Source organism: Leptonychotes weddellii, chromosome 3 (genome assembly GCF_054177405.1).
Source record: "Leptonychotes weddellii isolate Sample4059 chromosome 3, ASM5417740v2, whole genome shotgun sequence".
NCBI lineage: Eukaryota > Metazoa > Chordata > Mammalia > Carnivora > Phocidae > Leptonychotes > Leptonychotes weddellii.
Window position 1 is genome coordinate 6,094,780 of NC_138371.1, and position 19,211 is coordinate 6,113,990.

The following is a 19,211-nucleotide window of genomic DNA, read 5'->3' on the forward strand; positions in this document are numbered from 1 at the left end:
TGGGTAGGAGCCAATGGACTCCCCCCTCTGTCCCTTCACCTGCTCCTCCAAGCTGGGGCTGAGCAGGTGACAGGGCACTGCGGGGGGCATCAGGGCCCGGGGCCTCTAGCCCGTGTCTGTCACTGCAGCCGTGTGATGGTGAACCAACCTCGCTGGGATCTGCCTCAGTTTCCCTCTTTGCAAAGTCAAGTGGTCAACAAGCCTATCTCTAGATCTCTTCCGTGATCCATGACGGGAACTGAAATCCATCGAGGAATCCTGAGGCCCCTGGGGCCAAGTTCTCCCTGGCTAAGTCCTGTTCTTGATTTACCTTTGGAAGGGTCTCGCCAAACTTCACCACCAACTCCCCTTCACTTCCTTCTTCATTTTCTCCTTCCTGACTCTTGACAAAACCTGTCATAGGACAAGAAGGCCGGTTTTCAGAAAACAGATCGAGAGCCAGACGGAAAAGCCTCCTAGGGTCACCCCACCTGGACCAATGAAGATATTTTCCCTCTTCTATCTGTGGGGCCACAGCCGCGTTCAGGAGTCAGGCTTGTGGGGGATTCTGTTTTGGTGCAGGGGATGGTCATTTGCCAGTATGGTTGAATTATTTTTAGGAAAATCAAAGAGATTCCCCTCCTTTCCAGCTCTTTTTTTTGCAACAAACCAGGCAACAAAGAAATCATCACATCACAGGCAAGGAGATTAGGAAACATGACAGCTCATCCCACGCCACTCAAGATAGCAGCCTTTTGAAATGCTAATTTGAGCTTCCTAATATGCTGTTTCCATAGAAATGTATGCAAATGTCTCGATAGTTTATTAAAAACACCCGCATGAAGATCCTCCTCATTTTTGGAAGTGCCTTGCCCCTGCTTGGTGACCCGGGCCCTAGAAACTTCAAGGAAAAGGTGGGTCTGTCACCAAGACTGAGCCCGGGCTGCGTGGGAGAAGGAGGGGGAAGGGCAATACATCTTCTGGATTTCTGGAAGCAGCCGTCATCCCATCACAAAATGCCTCCTTGGGTGGAGTTGATTCTGCCCTGCACCCCCACCTCCAGACCATCTCAGCGAAGGGAGCTGGAAACCACACAGATCTCGCCATGGAACAGCTTTAGACAATATGCGTAGAAATGTCACCCAGAAAGGGTGTTTGCTAAACAGTTTGTGCTAACTGCTGCTGGCTGGGAGGAGGCTGTCCATCTTGAGCTCGTTTGGGGATGCCCCAGACCACCTGAGAAAGATGCCCCGTCCCATAGGAAAGAGCAGAGGACCCTGGGGAAGAACAGGGCCCCCACTGGCCTCCTCGGGCTCTGGACCTTCGCCCAGGACCCTCTGGTTGAGTCAGAGCCCCAGCTTGTGGCGGGAGGGGACCCCTGAGTGGATTACACTCTGCCCTGAGGGGCAAGGAGAGGGTCCAGTGGCCCAGGATCCAGTCACCTAGACTCAGGGGTAACTGAACCCCTGAGGGCTCCCCGCCTCACAGGCGCCCTTGAGGCCCATCCGTGAATCCTTCCCAGAGAGAGAGAGAGGTGGGGCAAAGCGCCGTTGATGAAAAGGCTGCCTGGCCAAAGGTAGCTCAAGGCCCACTTACTCTCTAAGCAGCTCGAGTGGAACTCCAGGTAGAATTTGGTCTGGGACTTGGTCTTCAGCGTGGCGAAGCACCGGAGAAACTCAATCTGCCCTTGGCTGTCGACAGTCCCGGGGCCTGGAGCAGGTGAGAAAGAGACTTGACTCCACGATGTGCCCAGACATGGAGCATTCTGAATCAGCCCCCAACACCAGGCTCCGGGGAAGGTGAGGTCCGGGAGAAGAAGAGGTTTTCCCCGAATCCTGCCACCTGCACTAAGCATCCCCGACGATGGGAACGTCCTCACAGGCCACAGAGAGCAGGGTGGGAAGAGCGAAGAGTTCAGGGAGCCAAGAGCCCGACTCTCAGCTTTGCCATTGAATAAGCACAGCCCTGGCAACGCCTTTAACCTCCGTGCCTCAGTGTCCCCATTTGTTCTGGCCAAGAGAGCTTGTATAAAGGCTCAGTGGCTCAATACCCAAATCTGTCTCGTTTCTAAGTTCAAGTAGCAAGGGAGACTGGCTCTTCCTTCCTTAGGCTGACTTCCCTCCGCTCCTTATTCACCCTCGTTCCCACCCTGGGGGCTGGCCCGTCGTGGTATTCACCGGCATGACAAGTTTGCAAGCGTCCTCAGGCTCGCCGTGAGCAAGTTCCGGCCTTCCATGTGAATTCTGAGCCATGCGAGAGCAAGGACAGACATTCCCGGCCTCCCTCCCACCCTGCCTTTCCTTCTTTCCCTTCTTTTCTCCGGCTTTCCTGAGAAATAACTGGCAAATGTAATCGTACATATTTAAAGTTTACAACGTGATGATTTGATACACACGTACACCTTGAAATGCTTACCAAGATCAAGATAATTAACACATCCATCACCCACATAATTAACTGGTTCGGTTTTTTTGGTTTTTTTGGTGTGGTGACAACACTTAAGATCTGCTCCCAGCAAATACTGTATTATTACCCATGGTCATCAAGCAGACGGTTAGATCCCCAGAACTGATTCATCTTATAACTGAAAGTTTGTACCCTTTGACCTCCATCTCCCCATTTCTGGCTCCCCTCAGCCCCTGGCAGCCGCCATTCTCTTCTGTTTCTATGAAATTGGCAGTTTTTTCCAAGATCCCACATATAGGTGATACCATACACCTATGATATTTTTTCTGTCTGGCTTATTTCACTCAGCTTTCCTTCATTTCCTTAAACCCCACAGCACATAGGCCAGGTTCCCCTTAGGACGACATTCAACCAACACTCAATCCAGGTAATTGGTATTTATGAGCATCGTCTGGGCAGAGTCCCAGTGGAGGGAGGGCAAGCCTGACACTGAGGATGTGCTGAGGGTCCTCACGGAGGGTGTGATGGCATGAGTCATCCCATCGATGCTGCAGGAACTCCGAGAAAGGGGAGATCGGTGGGAGCCCAGGGAGAGACGGAAGGTTCTAGAAAGACAGTGCCCAGAGCTAGGATAGAGAGAGGGTGCTGGATTGAGGGTTATGTGGAGAGGGGAGGTCACATTACTAGAGCAGACGATAGACCCAACAGTGTGGAGAAGAATGTCCCAGAAGACAGTATTCCAGCCTCCCCTGCAAACCTCAGGGCACGAAGGACACAGCAATATGGGCTTTTCCTGCCTCAGTTGGGCCCCCTGCTCAACCTTCCTAAAGTAGCCTGAACTGTCTGCTGAGCACAGAAGTGGGGAGTGAACAGAGGAGGTGACAATATGGATCCCCAGTCACCCAGACCCAGGCTGGGCACGCCACAGAGAACACCAGGCCCTTGCTGGGACGAGGATGGCCTGGTGAGCAGGGCTGAGCTAGATTATTTGAAAACATACCTGCAAATCTAAGTAGTATTTACATCAGCATTTCCCCAACTTAGTCAGCCGTCCCATCCTTACAATGTTTACCATCTCCACCTACCACGCACCCGCCCTAATACTCACTTAATATTTTTGTTAAATAGACTCACTTTCTAAACTTAACTAAACGTATTTAAATAAGAAAGCACATCACAAGACTAAGTGGAAAACCAGCATTGCTTGCCTTACACAGAAGAGACAAATGCGAAACATATTAAAAGTAAATGCATTACTGATCAAGGTTCACCCACGTGCCCCCCAGAACTGTGGCACATACAAACCTCACCTTGGACAAACACTCATTTACTCGACTTTAAAGACCGAATTAAAACCGAGGCTTAAAAAGCTGACATATTTGCCAAAGAGAGCAAGAACGCGCTCTGCGCGGAAACCGTGATGTGGTTTAGAGGCGAGGAGGCCCCCTGGACGGAGTGTGGACGAGCCTGGAAGGTGAGCCTCCATGTACCGCAGACAACGGATTGCTGCAACCAGAAGGCGAGCGCCCAAGGCCTCCTGTCTTCATGGAGGACAGAGGGACAGATGCCGCCCACCACTTACCGTTCTTGGAGACGAACTGGGAGGTGACTCCTGCCTCAAATGTGGCGAAAACCGGGCTGTGGTCACTGGTCATGATGTCACTGGTGCTCCCTGCGGGGGAGGGAAGGAGAAACCCTTCTGGTCAAGCCAAGGATGGCAAACCCATGGCAGAAATCAACCTCTATTGATGGAAGCCTCCAGAAGTTTCATGGTTTTGCACCTGCCGTTCCGCTGACCTTCCACAACCACGCTTGAAAGACTCAGTGGAGGTGTGTGACCACCCTCTCCTCCACGGTGAAAATATGCCTGTGCTAGGTTTTCTTAGAGACACACGAGGTTTTAAAAAGATCATGGGGTGTGAACTGTGGACACTTTTCTGGTCTCAGCACTTCGTTGCACTGATGAGCTCACGGCCCAAAGTGGGGTGGGGACTTAGGTCACTGAGCTCCTCAGTGACAGAGATGGCACCTCCCCCCATCCCACATGCCTCAGGATTGGGAGACAGTAGAAGGTGATGAAGTGTAGACACTGAGTGTAGACACCTCTTTTAAGGAACATGGGGCTTAGAGGGAAGGCGGCAGGGCATGTATGGAGGGCGGAAGGGAAAGCACAGAGTTCTAGAGATACTGAGTTCTAAGTGGCTGGCTGGGTACTCAGGGCTGGAGATTTCTCTTGAGGTTTGGAGTCACGATGTTAGGTGGAAGCAGAAGCCATAGGATGTCTGGGCTCCCCAGGGGAGGCACACGGGATGCAAATCCAGGCCACACTGGCCAATACGGGGCAAAGAGAAACAGCAGAGGAGACCAAGAAGGCAGTAAGACAATTGACATAATTTTCTATAAAGCTTTTACAGATCAGCAAGAGAAAGGTAAACATCCAGCTTCAACCCACCAAAGGATATAGGTAGAAAATTCCAAAAGAAATACAGATGGCTAAGAAACATGGAAAAAAAATGCTCACTTGTTCACGACCATCAGAGAGACAATTGAAACATGGAGACAGAATGAAGGAGAACAAGAAGGGGCAAAGCGGGGGGCCTGGGGGAGGAGGAGGGGCTAGAGTAGAGGGCCCAGGTGAAAAGGTTAGCCGGGAGAGGAGGAGGAGGACACCCCTTCTCTGAGACAGGAGGGCAAAAGGTAGGAGGGGCACCAGCCTAAGTCATGTCGGGATGTGGGCAGGAAGAAGTCAGGGAGGGTCCAGTGCTGTGTGAAACAGGAGAGGACTGGGGTGGAGGGAGTCAGGCTGAGTGTGTGGGGGGGGGGCAATGGAAGAGGGGGTGTTCCAGCAAGAAGTTAACAGGTGGACAACCAGGGTTTGAAAAATGTTCTTAGCGATATTTTATGTATGTATCAAACATACAGCACTAGCACTACGGTGTCTGTGCCCTAAACACGAGGAAGGTGACAGGGACCTGGATGGTCCCTCTGTAAGCACACCCTGTACGTCGCCCTCCCACAGTTGAGTCTGGGCTTAGCTATGTGACTTCCTTTGGCCAGTAGGACATTTGCAAATGTGAAGCAAGCAGAGACTCAAAAAGCTTTTCCACATCTGGGACTTGCAGATGTGGGATCCCTGGAACCCGCAAGAATCCTGGACTAGTCTGCTGGGTGATGAATTACACAGTCAAGTTACCACCATTGCCCCTGCTGACAGTCGGCCAACCCCCCATCTGGGGGGGCTCCTGGTCTGAGTGTGCCCAGCGAACACCAAGCAGAACACAGATGAACAGATCCCAAGTTTGGCCCAGAGAATTGTAAGATGTCGAGTTTCAGAGTTATTTGTTATGCAGCAATAGGTAACTGATACATCCTATTTAGGCCAATCACTATAAGACTCAAGCTCTTAGTTTACCCTATTTCCTGAGCTCTGGACATTCATTCCCTTTTCTTTCCCAATTTCTTGCTCACCGCCAACTCATTAAACCCTTCCACTGCACCCCCAGCATTCAGTGAAATATCATTAGCAAAATTCCCTATATTTTCAACTTTCCCTTCACGTTCTATACCTGGTCTTTCCTGGAAGATACTGCAGCCTCTCGAGGGAGGGTTGATTTTCTGCTCCCTCCCTCCTAGGTGGGTCCAGAGTGGGGAGGTGTGTCCTCCCTGCTCCTCAATGCCACTTCCAGAGCAATCTCCCTCTGTTTTCCTAAAAACCTTCACTAGAGAGCTGTTGTGAATGCCAAGTTTAGGTTCAAAAGGCAGTAATGGAACAAGCCAACACTTGCTCCTGAATCTCTGCAGAGGCCTGCTGCAGAAGGCAGACGGTGGCATCTTCCTAGAGACGAGACTTGGCAGGACTCATGGAGTTGCAGGATGTGGGAAAGAAAGGCATCACTGAGAAATGGTGGTTAATGGTGGGTGGGATATGGGCCTTCGTAGGTTTTGAAGGCTGTGGCTAGGGGGGTGGGATGCCTCTCTGCACATCTAAAGGTGTGACGTTTGTCTTGGGAAGTCACTTCTGGGAGACAGAGCTCCGGTGCTAGGGGAGTGCAGGTGCGTGCCTTCCCAGGGCACTTGCTCTGGATCCTTCTAAGCAGCAGGAGGTATGCACAAGAAAAAGGAATGGACAGCAGTTCAACTTGATGGGACCTGAGTTAAATGTGGGGATTTGCCAGGCCCCAGAGAGAGGACGGGAGCCCCAAAGGTGGCCACTGGGCAGCAACAAGGCCCCTCTTGGAGTGGGTGGGGGAGGGCTGAGGTCCCGGGCCTGTGACTTGGTCACATGAGGGACATGATGGGAATGTGGGTGGCTCTCCTTCGGATGTCATTGTCTGGGAATCGCAGTGTTTTAAAAATAATACCACGATTCTCGGTCAGGAATGTTCAAGGTAATTCTGCTCTGAATTTTTAAGTACACAGTGCAGAAAATTCCAAATAATGGGATTTAAGAAGTAGCTTTTAAGCATAAGCACTTGGGCAATTAAGAATTCCTTCTGACAACTTTTCCATAATTATTTATTTTAATATTGCATATTACGGCTTTTTCTTCAATTTAACTCAATTTATCTTTATTTTTTTATTTAAAAAAAGATTTTTATTTATTTATTTGAGAGAGAGAGAGAGGAGCAGAGGTAGAGGGGTAAGGAGACTCCGTGCTGAGCGCAAAGCCCAACACAGGGCTCAATCTCACAACCCCAAGTTCACAACCCGAGCCGAAATCAAGAGTCGGATGCTTAACCAACTGAGCCACCCAGGTGCCCCCTCAATTTATCTTTAAATCTCCATAAATATATGTGCATATATTCACGGTATATATTAGGTTTACCCATATGCATATTTGACTGTATTTGACCTATAAAAACACCTCTTTCATGTGGTTCAAACCTAATATGAAAACACCACTTTCATGTGGTTCAAACCTAATATGCTCTTTTCAAAAGAAATAAGTCTGGATTTCTTTTTAAAAGGGCCCCATAATTCCAATGTTTCCCCATCCAGAAGACACTTCTCATGCTGCAGCCTCAAGACAGGAGAGGATGATGCATCAACGCCTCCCGGTCACCTGACCGGGGTTGCTGGGACTTTTCCCATTTTACAGATAGACAGACTGGAGCCCGTTAGTTCCGGGCACCGGAATCCCCCAGACTGCTACTCACCATATGACTGACACACCACATGCACCAGCGGGTAAGACTTCCAGAGGACTCGGTCACACCAGGAAGGCAGGTTGTACTTCATCTGTAAATCAAAGTCACGAGCTTTGTAAATGCATGCTAATTTTTTATATATAGAAATCAGTATAAGAGGTTGACTTGTGAACCCTGTAATCCTTGAATTCATGTGCTGTTGGGTCTTTATAGATTTGCCCCATAGGTGGCCTTCAACCCTTTTCATTTGCCTTAAGCCCTGAGTCCACTGCTGAGTGCACACCTTGCGTTCCTGCTTTGGAAGATCGACTCACCTAGCTATGGGACTGTACCTAGCATCCTCACTATTTCTGAATTCTTGTTCTTCCATCCTCTTACTTTTTTTCTGACTCAGGTGAACCCCACAACTTGTACTTTCAACCCAATCTTTGCTTATCTTATCCAGCTACTTACTTTAGTAACAACACTCCACCCACCCACTCCCATTCACACAGCCACCCACCTATCTACTGATCCAGCCAACCAACCATCTATTTATTCACTCACCTACCTGCACATCCATCCATCCACCCATCCATCCACCCACCCATCCATCCATCCATCCATCCATCCACCCATCCACCTACCCACCCACCTGCCCGCCCATCCATCCATCCATCTATTCATCCATCCATTCACCCACCCATCTGCATATCCATCTACCCATCCAACCACTCAAACAATATGTATTAAGACAAGCCCTCTCCAGGCTACACTGGTGAGCAAGATGCCCACTGGGAGTGATAGACAAGGCAAACTGGCAATATCCTTTATCCCTTTAAGTTCTAGCTCTTTCTCTTCTGCCTATAAATGTAAAGGTACTCACCCTAAAAGAGCCTACCCCTGCCATCTCCTGCAGTTACTTTTCTCCTTTTACCAATTTTCTTTCCAGAATGTTCTATTTTCATTGCCTCTACTTTTGGACCACCCATTTCGTTTTTTAAACTTGAGGTGCAGCTTACGTATAGTAAAGTGTACTCATCTTAAGTAGACAGCTTGAGGAGTTATTATATTTGTACACACTCATTTAACCCAGACGGAAATAGAGAAAATCTCCTTCATCTCAAAAGGCTCCCTTATGTTCCTCTGTGTCCATACCTCCAACTTGTAGAGGTGAACATGATCCTGCCTAATGCCTCTACGTATGCATTTCGCCTAACCTTGAACTTATAAATGGACTCGCTCAGTATACATAGTTTGAGGTCTGGCTTCTTTCATGTCGTTCCCTGTAGTTCATTCACTGTCTGACTGTGGTTGTAGTCCATTGTACACACATACCTCACTTATCTAGCCTACTGTTGACGGAAGCAGGGCTCCTCCCCGTTTTTGGACATTGTGCACAAAGCTGCAGTAAAAGTTCTCGTCTCTCCCTTTTGGTGAACACATGTACTAATGTCTCTGGGGCTACCCCAAAGTGGAATTCCTGGGTCACAGGGTAGGTGCACGATGCTGCCAACCTGTTACTCGTAATGCTGCAGTTCTCAGCACTGGCTGCCCCAAGAATTACCAGTGAGCTTTACAAAGATACAGAAGGCACGGCCCCAGGTCTCTTGCGTTAGAGGCTCTGGGGATGAGGCCCGGACATCCGTATTTCTAGAAAGCTTTACCCGACTCATCTGCACACACCTGGTAAAGAGCCACTCCCGTCCTCCCCCAGGCTGGATTTCACCCCCAGGACTCCGTGACCTGCTCTTTCAAAGTCCACTGACTTTGGACCACAAATCCAGCTCCTCGTGCAGGGTTCACACGCAGTGAACATGTTTTCCTAGACTCACATTCCACGCTGGCCACCGCTAATCCCGACGGGTCTCTCACCCCCGGCTTCTGTGATGCCGAAATGCCTGGTTGGTCCCCTCACCACCTACACGAGCACTCGCGGCCCGTCTCCTTTGTTGTGTCTGCTTCTTCCTCTCGCCTCTGAACGTGGATGCCCCCAAATCTGCCCACAGCCCTTCTCTTCGCCTCTTCCACTCACTCCCTGCCAATGTCACCTACCCCGTGGGGGTGTCCATGTTCTTGGCACGCACAACTCATAAATCTATGACCCAGCCCTGGTGTCACCTAATATTTTCAATTGCCTTCTGGATGTTTCCTCTGAGGTCTTCTGCCAATATTATACAGTAAGTCTGAAGACAAGCTCTAGACTCTCCTCCAAGCCAGCTCTGCCTTCCGATTAGCATTTTTATCCATGGCAATCAGATCTACCAGCACGTCCTGCTCTCCTTTGCTTCTGCCTTCGTTGTTTGTTCCCAGTTCTGACTCAGGCCGCAGTTTCTCAGTGGGACACAGCACACGGCCTCTTCAGGGATCCCCTGCACCCTCCCCATCCTCTGCAGATGCAGACCGGCCTTCTCTGTGCATCACTGCTGTGCTGTCAACCCCCAGCAGAACTTTCAGTGGCTTCCTATTGCCCACCGACAAGTTAAAACCTTACCCTGGCATCTAGGACCTCCCTCCCCTCAGCTCAGCCCCTATTTCTCCTGATACTAGAGTCAACCTGGACATGCCCTCACTGTCCCCACATGCCCCTGTGGACCTGCCCAGAGGACCGCAGCTAACAGCAGCCCGTGGACGCCTCCCCGGCAGGTGTCTTGCCCTGGGGGAGGGGGGTGTCTCAGCCTCTTTCCTCCACAGCAGACCTGGATCTTCTCTCCTCCTCTGTCTGGTTTTCTCTATTAGCTCCTGCCTTGTTCTGGGATCACCCCCATGCTTGGCCTTACCATCCCTCCTGCACTTCTCCGCTTGCCCTGAGCCCTCAGGCAATGTTCTGAACCGTTCTCCATTTCCTTAGGCCTCCAGCAGCCCCAGAAGCTCGCCATTCCATACCTCTAAGCCTCGGGCCTGGCTTTCCTGGGTTGAGCCCCAGAAGGTGACAGAGGCCAGAATTTCCTACCTCCATATCTATTCTAGCAATTCTTCCAACTGGAAATGGATCAGCCCCCCTCAGCCCTTGTCCTGTCCTCTTGTTGATAGCCAAGCTGTTCCTCACAGCACCACGAGTGGGACCTCTTTGACAACCCTCTCCTGATCCTTCCTTCCCGTAATGGTCATGTCCCTCTCTGATGGCTCCTCAGTGTATTTGGCAACCTCCTATTCCATCTCTGGTTAGTTAGCTGTGTGTTTGCCTCATCTTTCCTTCTATAAACTCCTTGGGGGCAAACACTGGGCTCATCTTTGATCTCCTACCACCTAGGAGAATATCTAGCCCATCACAGGTCATCAGTAAGTATCTGCTGAATAAGAATGAATGTAAGCTTTATTGCAGCTTCCCCCAAACACTGTTCCTTGGAACCCAAGGGACCTCATAAGGTAATCACTGGTATTCCATGAGTAACTGAGTTTGGCCAGAAATTTCCTTGTGGAGAACCATAATGCTCATAAACCTCTAAAGGCTCTGATAAGTCCTGCAGTAAGGAAGCTTGCTTAATGATGATTCATTTGGTAGATTAGCAAATAGATGTCATCACAGGACTTAAAAAAAAAAAAAAAAAGCTTCAGAACCACTCTTAGACTCTCTGGACAGAAGGTAAATCCTGTGTCAGAGTCTAGTTAATTGTCGTGGGCAAGCATGGCTGCCCAGCCTCTCCTTAGAAGAGGTTTTTTTGCTCAATGGTGCAAATCAACACGTGATCTCTAATTTTCCTTCTTTTTTTTCCGTTGCCTAGTGGATGAAGATGCTCTTCACTCCCCATTTGCCTTTCTGAGATTGGACACAAGAGGGGTGAGATGTGCAGGGGGGTGGAGATGGGGGGCCAGGGTGATGGCTATGAAGAGAACTCACCCCTGTGGCTTTCTGCTTAGTGTAGGCATACTTGTCCCGAGTCAGTCTTTCAAAACGGTAGGTGGGCGCAAACGTGATTTCTTCCTCCTCTGAAAACCAAACAAAACCTTGGTTTTTGCTCTGATTCCCCCATGTTTCACATGGGCCATGTTCCCTTCTTCTGCGGCCATAGTCCTTCCCCTCCCCCAACCCCGAGGATATTCAGGGAAAAGAGGAGACAGCGATGGCTGGAGGGGACCCAGGAGCAGAGGGTCACAGTTCTTACCAAAATGCAGGAAGACCTTCTGCTCCTTCCTCTCCATGAGCAGCTGGTCGTGGGATAGGAGGTCTGCGTACTGCTGCTGCTTGATCTTCTGGACAATGGCTTCTGCCTCCTGGAGCAAGGACACGGCCAGGCCCCTGGTGAGACCCCCCGCCTTCGCCAACATCAGGAGGCCCATCACCACCCGCCTGCCCGCCGCCAGGGACCCGGAGCCCCCGAGGCTGCACCAGACCCTGGTGCCGGGGCTGCCCAGCTGGTGTGACTTAGCGCTCAACTGTTTTACAAGGAAAACCCTGCAAAGGTCGTCAAACATCAACCTATGATGATACAAATTTTGGCTGTTCCAGATTTGCAGAGGGACCTTTTACTTTCTCACTCTGACTTTTAGTATTATTTTTATCAACACGTCATTAGCAGGTAGGTATGTTTCTCTTGTTCTCTGTAGGAACTGAGGCAGCTTGTTGTGAGGCCGTGGAAGGATCTGAAATCCCAGCCCTGTGAATCCGTGGGCATCAGCAGCATGCCCCGACAGCCTGGAACCCAGCGGTCCTCCCTCCCGAGACTGCTCCCTCTGCTCTGGCAAACGCCCTTGGCCGACCTCCTGGTGAGGGAACGGCCGGGACAGCCCCTCCTCCGACTGTGAAGGGTTGGGATTTGTGGGGTCCGTGTCCAGCCCTCTCCCATCGGCTGCGGGGAGCCTCTAATGAGGGAGGGAGTGGTGGGGAGGCGGGAGGGGCACAAACGGGCCCTAAGCTCTTCCTCGGTCTCCGCAGCGCGGCTGGGGCAGCAAAAGCGAGGGGCGGGCTGCTCGGGAAAACAGGTGGGAAGGAGAGGAGGTCTGGGTTCCAGCCCGACTGTCCGGGGTCTGCAACCGACCCCAGGCCATTCCTTAGCCTGACTGTGCCCCAGGGTTCTCGCCCCTCAGTTTCTGCCGTCCTCCCTTCCCCCCACATGGGACGCAAAGTGAAGGTTCCACACCCCGGTTAGGGACGTACAAGCTGTAACCAAGATGTCTGCGCAGACCGCACGGCTCTGCTCCCAGGACTGTCCACCCCCTTCCTGGGAACCCTCTGCTCTCCCTCAGTGAGCAGGGCCGTGTCTGCCAAGTGGCCCTTCGGACTGCTCCCTGGTGGACCAAGCCTGGGCATCCGACGCAAGCAACGTCTTCCTTAGCTGCCCAGTGACCCGCCATCTGGACAGAAAATTGGGCTGGTCTCCTCGGGTCTGTGGGGACCCAGGGTGAGCAGAGGGACTGTAAAGGCGAGGGGTTCCACAACAGAACGGCATCGAGTCCCCAAGGGGGAGTAGCGGCTCCTCCGTGGCCCCGTGCAGTCCCCGCCCCGGGTGGGCAGCCCCTTACCCAGGTGGGCAGCTCCACGCGGTAGTTCAGATCCCCGAGCCAGAAGAGGTGGGTGAAGCGGTGAGTGATGTTGAAAGGGCTTAGCTTCTTGTCCCCCAGAGCCAGAAACCGGAGAATGCTCATGTAGTTCTGGTTTCGCCTATTTAAATGAAAAAGTAGCCGTCTTGCATGGGGTCACTGGTTCCCTACTTCACCACCATAGCAGGAAGGCGGAGGGAGCCTGGGGGGATGGAGACGTAATTCTGGGGCCCCAGCTGCAGCAGACCCCCTCCGTGTGCAGGTGAGACACAGGGTGCAAAGGGCCTTTCAGGTGGAAACGGGGGCACAGTGCAGGGGCCCCCAGAGCTTCCGTTCAGCAGGGACTGGAATCATGGTTATTCTAGATAGAGGTCTTCGTGACTGGGCCCAACGGGCTTTGATCTGTAAGGGTGCCCGGAGGAGGTCCTTCCCTTTAGAAATGGAGTGGTATTTAGGCATCTAGGAGATCGATGACATATGGAAACGTGTGTCCTGTCCTCCCGACAAGATTCATCCACACGAGAGGTCGCTCTTGTGCCACAGGGACGGGGAAAGCCGGGGGCTGCACGGTAGTTGTGGTGTTTGGGGACGTGAGGCCTGTCTGGGCAGATAACCCCATAACATGCTCTCAGGCAATGAGCTCTATTACCTGAGTTTCTTTTCGCTTCCGGAAGTCAAGTGGCTGTTAACAAATCCCAAAGAGGTTCCGTTGAACATAAACGACACCCCCACAGCTCCCTTGTTCCCTAAAGGGAGGGGAGAAGCAAGAAGTCAGCACAACAGGCAACCTTGGCAAGTGGCGGGAAATCAAGGTGGAGCAATGTTACTCCTCAAGAGGAGAGCGAGAAAAGCAGAACAGCTTCATCTGGAGTGGGAGACTCAGGAGTGGCAGGGACTCGGCGGGGAGGGGGGGCATTCCTCCAGGACCAGAAGAAAACAGGGTGAATGGCCTGCGGCCTTGGGAGTCCTCAGCAGGCCTAAGTCATTCAGCTATCCCCCTCCCGGGGACTCATCGTTACCCCACAGGCCAAGCAGGCAAGACCACCGAAAGCAGCCAGGAGCCTGGGGAAGATTTAAAGACAAAGGAGCCCGGGGCTGGGTAGGCTGACATTCCCCCAGCTAATCAGGCTCCTGGTGGGACCAAAACCCTCATTGAGGCCACCTCTTATTCTGAGTTTCAACCTATTCTAGACTAGTGGTTCTCAAAGTGTGTTCCCCAAAGAACAGCAGCAGCACCTGGGAACTGTTGAAGTGCAAATTCTCAGGCCCCGCCCTGGCCCTGCCAAATCAGAAATTCTGGAGGCGGGGCCCAGGAATGTGGGCGAAACAAGCCCTGTAGGTCAGGGGTGGGCAAAACGCAGGCCCGATGTCAGGTCAGGTGAAGATAATTTTTACATTTTTAAATAGTTGGGGGAAAAAATCAAAAGAAGGTTTTGTGACACATTAAAATGGTATGAAATTCAAATAGGAGCCCATAAATAACATTTTATTGGAACACAGCTACGCCCACAGAGTTGAGTAGTTGCAAGAGAGGCTGCATGACCTGCAGAGCCTGAAATATTTCCTGGCTGGCCTTTTAGAGACAAAATTTGCCAACCCCTTTCCAGGGCATTCTGACGCATGCAGAAGTCTGAGAGCCTGCTCTAGTCAACGGCTTGAGCTGTACGTATCAGGCCCTTGAAATGTGGCTGGTCCCAACTGAGGAGGACTGTAAATACATAGATGCACCAGAATTATAAGCCTCAGCAAGAAAAACAGAATGTAAAATATTTAGTAATTTTTATATTGCATACCTACTGAAATGGTAATCTTTTGAATGAATGTTTGATTAAATGTTATGAAAATCGACTTCACCTGTTTCCTTTAACTTTCTTGAATGTGGCTCCTAGAAAATTCGTAGCCACCTATGTGGCTCTCCCTCTGTGTGGGCTGGACAGCACTGGGTGGAGCCTAAGTGGAAGGACCTCAAAGATCATCCACCTATCAACGATGGGTGGCCCTGCTCCCCCACCCCAGCGGGTGGGGGGGCCTCTCCTTCCAGCTTTCTCCCCATCCTGCAATGTGACCTGGTTTAAATTCCTGCCCACCACTTTCTTGCCACTGGACCTGGGACAGGCTAAGGAACATCACTGTCACCTCCAGCATCTTGTCTGTGAATGGGGTCAACAATGGTCCTTGCCCCCCACGGGGCGTTTCTAGTAAATGGGATAATACTCCTAGAGCATTTAGCTCTCGGCCGTGCACATGTATGTTCTCAAAAAGGCCTTAGTTCTTCTAGGGATGATGTCCACCAGCATTAGCCAACCAGCATTCACTGGGCTCTGTTCCATGTTAACCACGGCTGGGAGTCATTTGAGGGGAGAAGAGGGGAAAGAGGCCAGCCCCAGGGTCGGGGGAAGGGAGGAGCAGGTGCATGGGATGTGAGCAGGCTGCTATGTGCACAGTCCCTTGTCCAGTGCCCAGCACCATGTTGGGGGGACACACGGGTGGCTCTGTCATGATGAATGAGAGCTGGGACAACAGCCGGAGGCGAGGCCTGGCTGAGGTGTGGTTTTAGCTCGTACCGGAGGTCTGACTACCTTACGTGTATTGGGAAGGGGCCGGTGGCAGGCGGGTGGGCAGCCCACGCAGGCTGCAGCAAGGATAGAGAGGTTCCTGGGCAGCAGAAGGACGTGGGCTTTGACAGGGCAGCTCCGGAGACAGGAAGGAAGGGGTCAAGTGGGTGTGGACACGGGCAATGTGTGGTTTGTCAGCAGAAAAGCTGAGCGAGTTCTTCACACTCAATTGCAGCAATTCTTCTGTTTCCTGTTGTCTCGGGGACTCTGTCCTGTCCCCGACTCCAACCACCAGAAACCACTGGCCTCGCCCTCAACCCCGCCCACGGCCTGCGTGGGTGCACCTGCCCACACGCGCTCACACAGACTCACGTACTCGGATTTGCGTGTAGACTCACACACACTCACAGACTCACACATATAGACACACGAGCACTCACATCCACACCCACACACAGACTCACACTCACAGATGGCACTCCGGTCGTCCTCTGCTCTGAATTCAATTCCCAAAGGTGCCCTGACTGGTCCCCCTTGGCTCACCGCTAATACCAGCATTTCCGCATCCAACCGAGTCGTTCTCGATCTACACCAGGGGTTGGCAACAGAAAGCCTGCGGGCCAAATCCAGCCCCCACCTGTGTCTGCGAGCAAAGCTTTCTGGAACACAGACACTCGCGTTCCCGTTTGTGCAATCTGTAGTTCCTTTCGTGTCATGGCACCCGGCCCACAGAGCCTAAAATATTTACCATGTGGCCCTTTACAGAAAGTCTGTCAACTCCTGTCCTAGGTCCTTGGTTCTCTAGGTGGGGCTTGCGGGCCAGCAGCATGACCCCACCTGCTAGCTAGTTGGAAACTCAAGAACGTCAGGTTCCACCTGCTACCTGCCGAGTCAGAACCCGCATTTTAGCCAGATCCCCAGCAGCACTGGTGTAGACCCCGGGTGGAGGCTGGGGGAACCCACCAACCCGCTTACCCAGGGCTGAGGGGAGGCCTGGAAGTGAGACACAGGGATGTCCCGGTCAGCTCGGGTGGGACGACCACATGAGCGCAGCCCCCTCCCTGCTCACCCAGCGTGTTGGCGATGCCTGTCTTCACATTGTCAGTGCAGATGTGACTGATGCGGTTCTCATGCTCCGGCTTGGCCAGCACCACAATTCGGATGTTCCAGAGGGTGTGGATGGCAATCTGGCGGGGTGGACAACACGGTCACCCTTGGCCAGGGCACGGTGCTTGACCACAGGGCAAGAGATCTCCCCCCCAGCCCTGACCTCCAAGATGGGGGACTCTATCTGTAATCCCTAAACTTCGGGGGAGCGTCTAAGATGCCCTGCAGATGCAACAAAGTATATTAAAGATGAGAGCCAGGACTGGCAAGATTTCAATGAAGTAAGGATGATCTACAAGCAGGGGCAAGGACGAGGGAGGGCCCCAGTGATTTTCAGCAACACCAATCTCAGAATAGAGGTGCTCCTCTCTGGCCCTGGAAGGTAGAGGTGGTGGTGGGGAATGACCACTGAGCAAACGGGCATCTTTGGAAGTTGAGAGCTCACAGGCCGAGCCCACCCTTGCGTCTGAGATGCTCCTGGCCAGCCTCACAAAGCCCACTGCCCCGGAGTTCCACCCAGCGCCCTGGCCAGCTACTCACTGTTTTAAAAGTCATGCTGGTGATTTCTTGCAGGGAGTGTCTGAGTATCTCCAGCCACTCCTTCTCTCCCAGGGGGTCCTCCTGGGTGCCGATCACGTAGATGTCATGGGGGATGTAATCAGCAGAGTCATCCCGCGTCTTTCCCTGCCCCTTGGAGAGAAACCAGGACGTGATCTTCTTGGGAGGGGGGGCGTTACCTTCAACAGCAAAACCCAACACCAAGTGAGTCAAAGGTACATCAGGTGAGTTCAAAACACAGGTGGGGGCAAGTGTGTGGGGCAGGAGCTTCACCCAGCCACTGAAAACCACTCGGGCCACCCCACGAAATGCCACAGCTGGAGAATTAGGTACTATTACCCCCATGATGTCAGGTGGGGTCAGAGCACAGTTAAGTCTCTCTGTAAAGAGAACATGAAGTTTCAGAGACTGGAAATAACCGAAGATTCCGTAGGGTGACTTGAACTAGTTGCACGAGACGTCAAACACCGTCCTAGCCTTTGGGGCTGGACTGAGTAACTGAGACAGTCCTCGAGGAGTTTACATCCTGTTGGCAAGGACGGCCCAGCAGGCTGACAGGTTTGGGAGACAACAGGGACTTCCTTGCAAACCAGAGAGATCTCAGCCACAAACTGAGAGCCGAAGAGACAGGAGGAGCGTGGAGACCTCCTCCATTCTCATTTCGAAAAATGAGTCAAAGTAGCTTAATAAAGACATGATGAAGGATTTATTTCTCCTCGAAACACCCCTTCAAGGTTGCGTAAACTTTTCCCCCAGAGAGATAACCTTCTTGGCCAAGAATCCAAGTAACTTGATGGCGGCCATTCTGCTCCCCACTATGGTTCACAGTGGGAGCGTAAGCCCTAGGGGCTGGTGGTCTCTGCTTGGGGAGACCCCACCCAGCCACCCAACCAGCTCCTTCTGCACTGCCTTCTGCGTGAACAGCGTCCCCTCCAGGAGGGACTTCACCATGTCCAGCCGAATCTAAGCCCCCCATGCTCACAGAGGGAAAAACAGGGGCAGCATGCCCCCGTGCATGAACCCCTGAGAGTGAGTTGATGAAATCAGGTGGCCAGTAAAAAACACAAGAGAGGACAGAAGAGGACATGGGACCCCAAGCATGGGCCAGAGTTCAACTTCAGTACTGCTGTGCCCCCTGCAATATCGGGGCCTGAATGCCTGTGGAGGGCTGGTGGCTTGTGGAATTGGGCTCAGGTGCTCTGGCCCACTCTCCATTCAGCCCATAGGCCAGGAGGAGCAAATTATGTTCTCATTTCCAGATCACCCCCTGCCCCTCCTCGAAGGGCTGCTGCTCACCCCCCACCCCGCCCGCAACTGCTGGTTGGCTATCTGTTGGGTCAGAGGGTGGGTGAGCCTGACTCTGCTCTGGACAATGTGGGGTTAGAAGGACACCCAGTTAAATTCAAGTTTCAGATAAACAACAGAGAACTGTTACAAAAGGTATGCCCCGTGCAGTATCCATTTAACTAAAATTCAGGTGAACTAGACATCCTGTATCTACTTATTTTTTTCCTAGCTAAATACTTCCATGAAATAATTATTTAGTATAATTTATATTTAGTGTGATATATCTAGTTTATAAGTATATATTAGTATATAAGTACACAGTACATAGTACAGTATATATTTGGTGTAGATTTAGGACTTATTTTTCGCTGAATAGTTACACTATTTGCTACAACTTATATTCAGTACAATGTATATTAGCATGTTATATAGATTAGTATATAAATACATGTAGTATATATTTAGCAGAATCATTTCTAGCTAGGTACCAATACTAAAAAAAACTTTGCCATTTACATGAAATTCAAATGTAACTGGGCATCATCTCACTCTCTTTCTCTCTCAATAAATCTGGCAACCCCATCCAGGGAGGGAGTTCTTTCTTCCAGGCCTGAGGCCCCCTTGGAGAGCTGCCTAAGGCTGGCAGGTGCACAAAAGCCTCTTCACCTATCTATCCAGACTATATCTACAACTTTCCAGTTTAGACATGCAA

General features: G+C 51.5%; 1 protein-coding gene across 1 annotated transcript in view; it reads right to left on the reverse strand.

Annotated features, from left to right (window-relative positions):
- The window catches only part of INPP5D (inositol polyphosphate-5-phosphatase D), a 112,351-nt gene that overhangs the window by 15,521 nt on the left and 77,619 nt on the right, over positions 1–19,211 (reverse strand). The window contains exons 12-21 of the mRNA XM_081815294.1: positions 17,195–17,656; positions 16,617–16,734; positions 13,642–13,738; positions 12,975–13,113; positions 11,618–11,726; positions 11,353–11,441; positions 7,542–7,623; positions 3,968–4,057; positions 1,576–1,689; positions 311–393 (exon numbers count right to left, since the gene is read on the reverse strand). Of these exons, the coding sequence (XP_081671420.1) occupies positions 311–393; positions 1,576–1,689; positions 3,968–4,057; positions 7,542–7,623; positions 11,353–11,441; positions 11,618–11,726; positions 12,975–13,113; positions 13,642–13,738; positions 16,617–16,734; positions 17,195–17,656 (1,383 nt within the window). The remainder of the gene's footprint in view (positions 1–310; positions 394–1,575; positions 1,690–3,967; positions 4,058–7,541; positions 7,624–11,352; positions 11,442–11,617; positions 11,727–12,974; positions 13,114–13,641; positions 13,739–16,616; positions 16,735–17,194; positions 17,657–19,211) is intronic.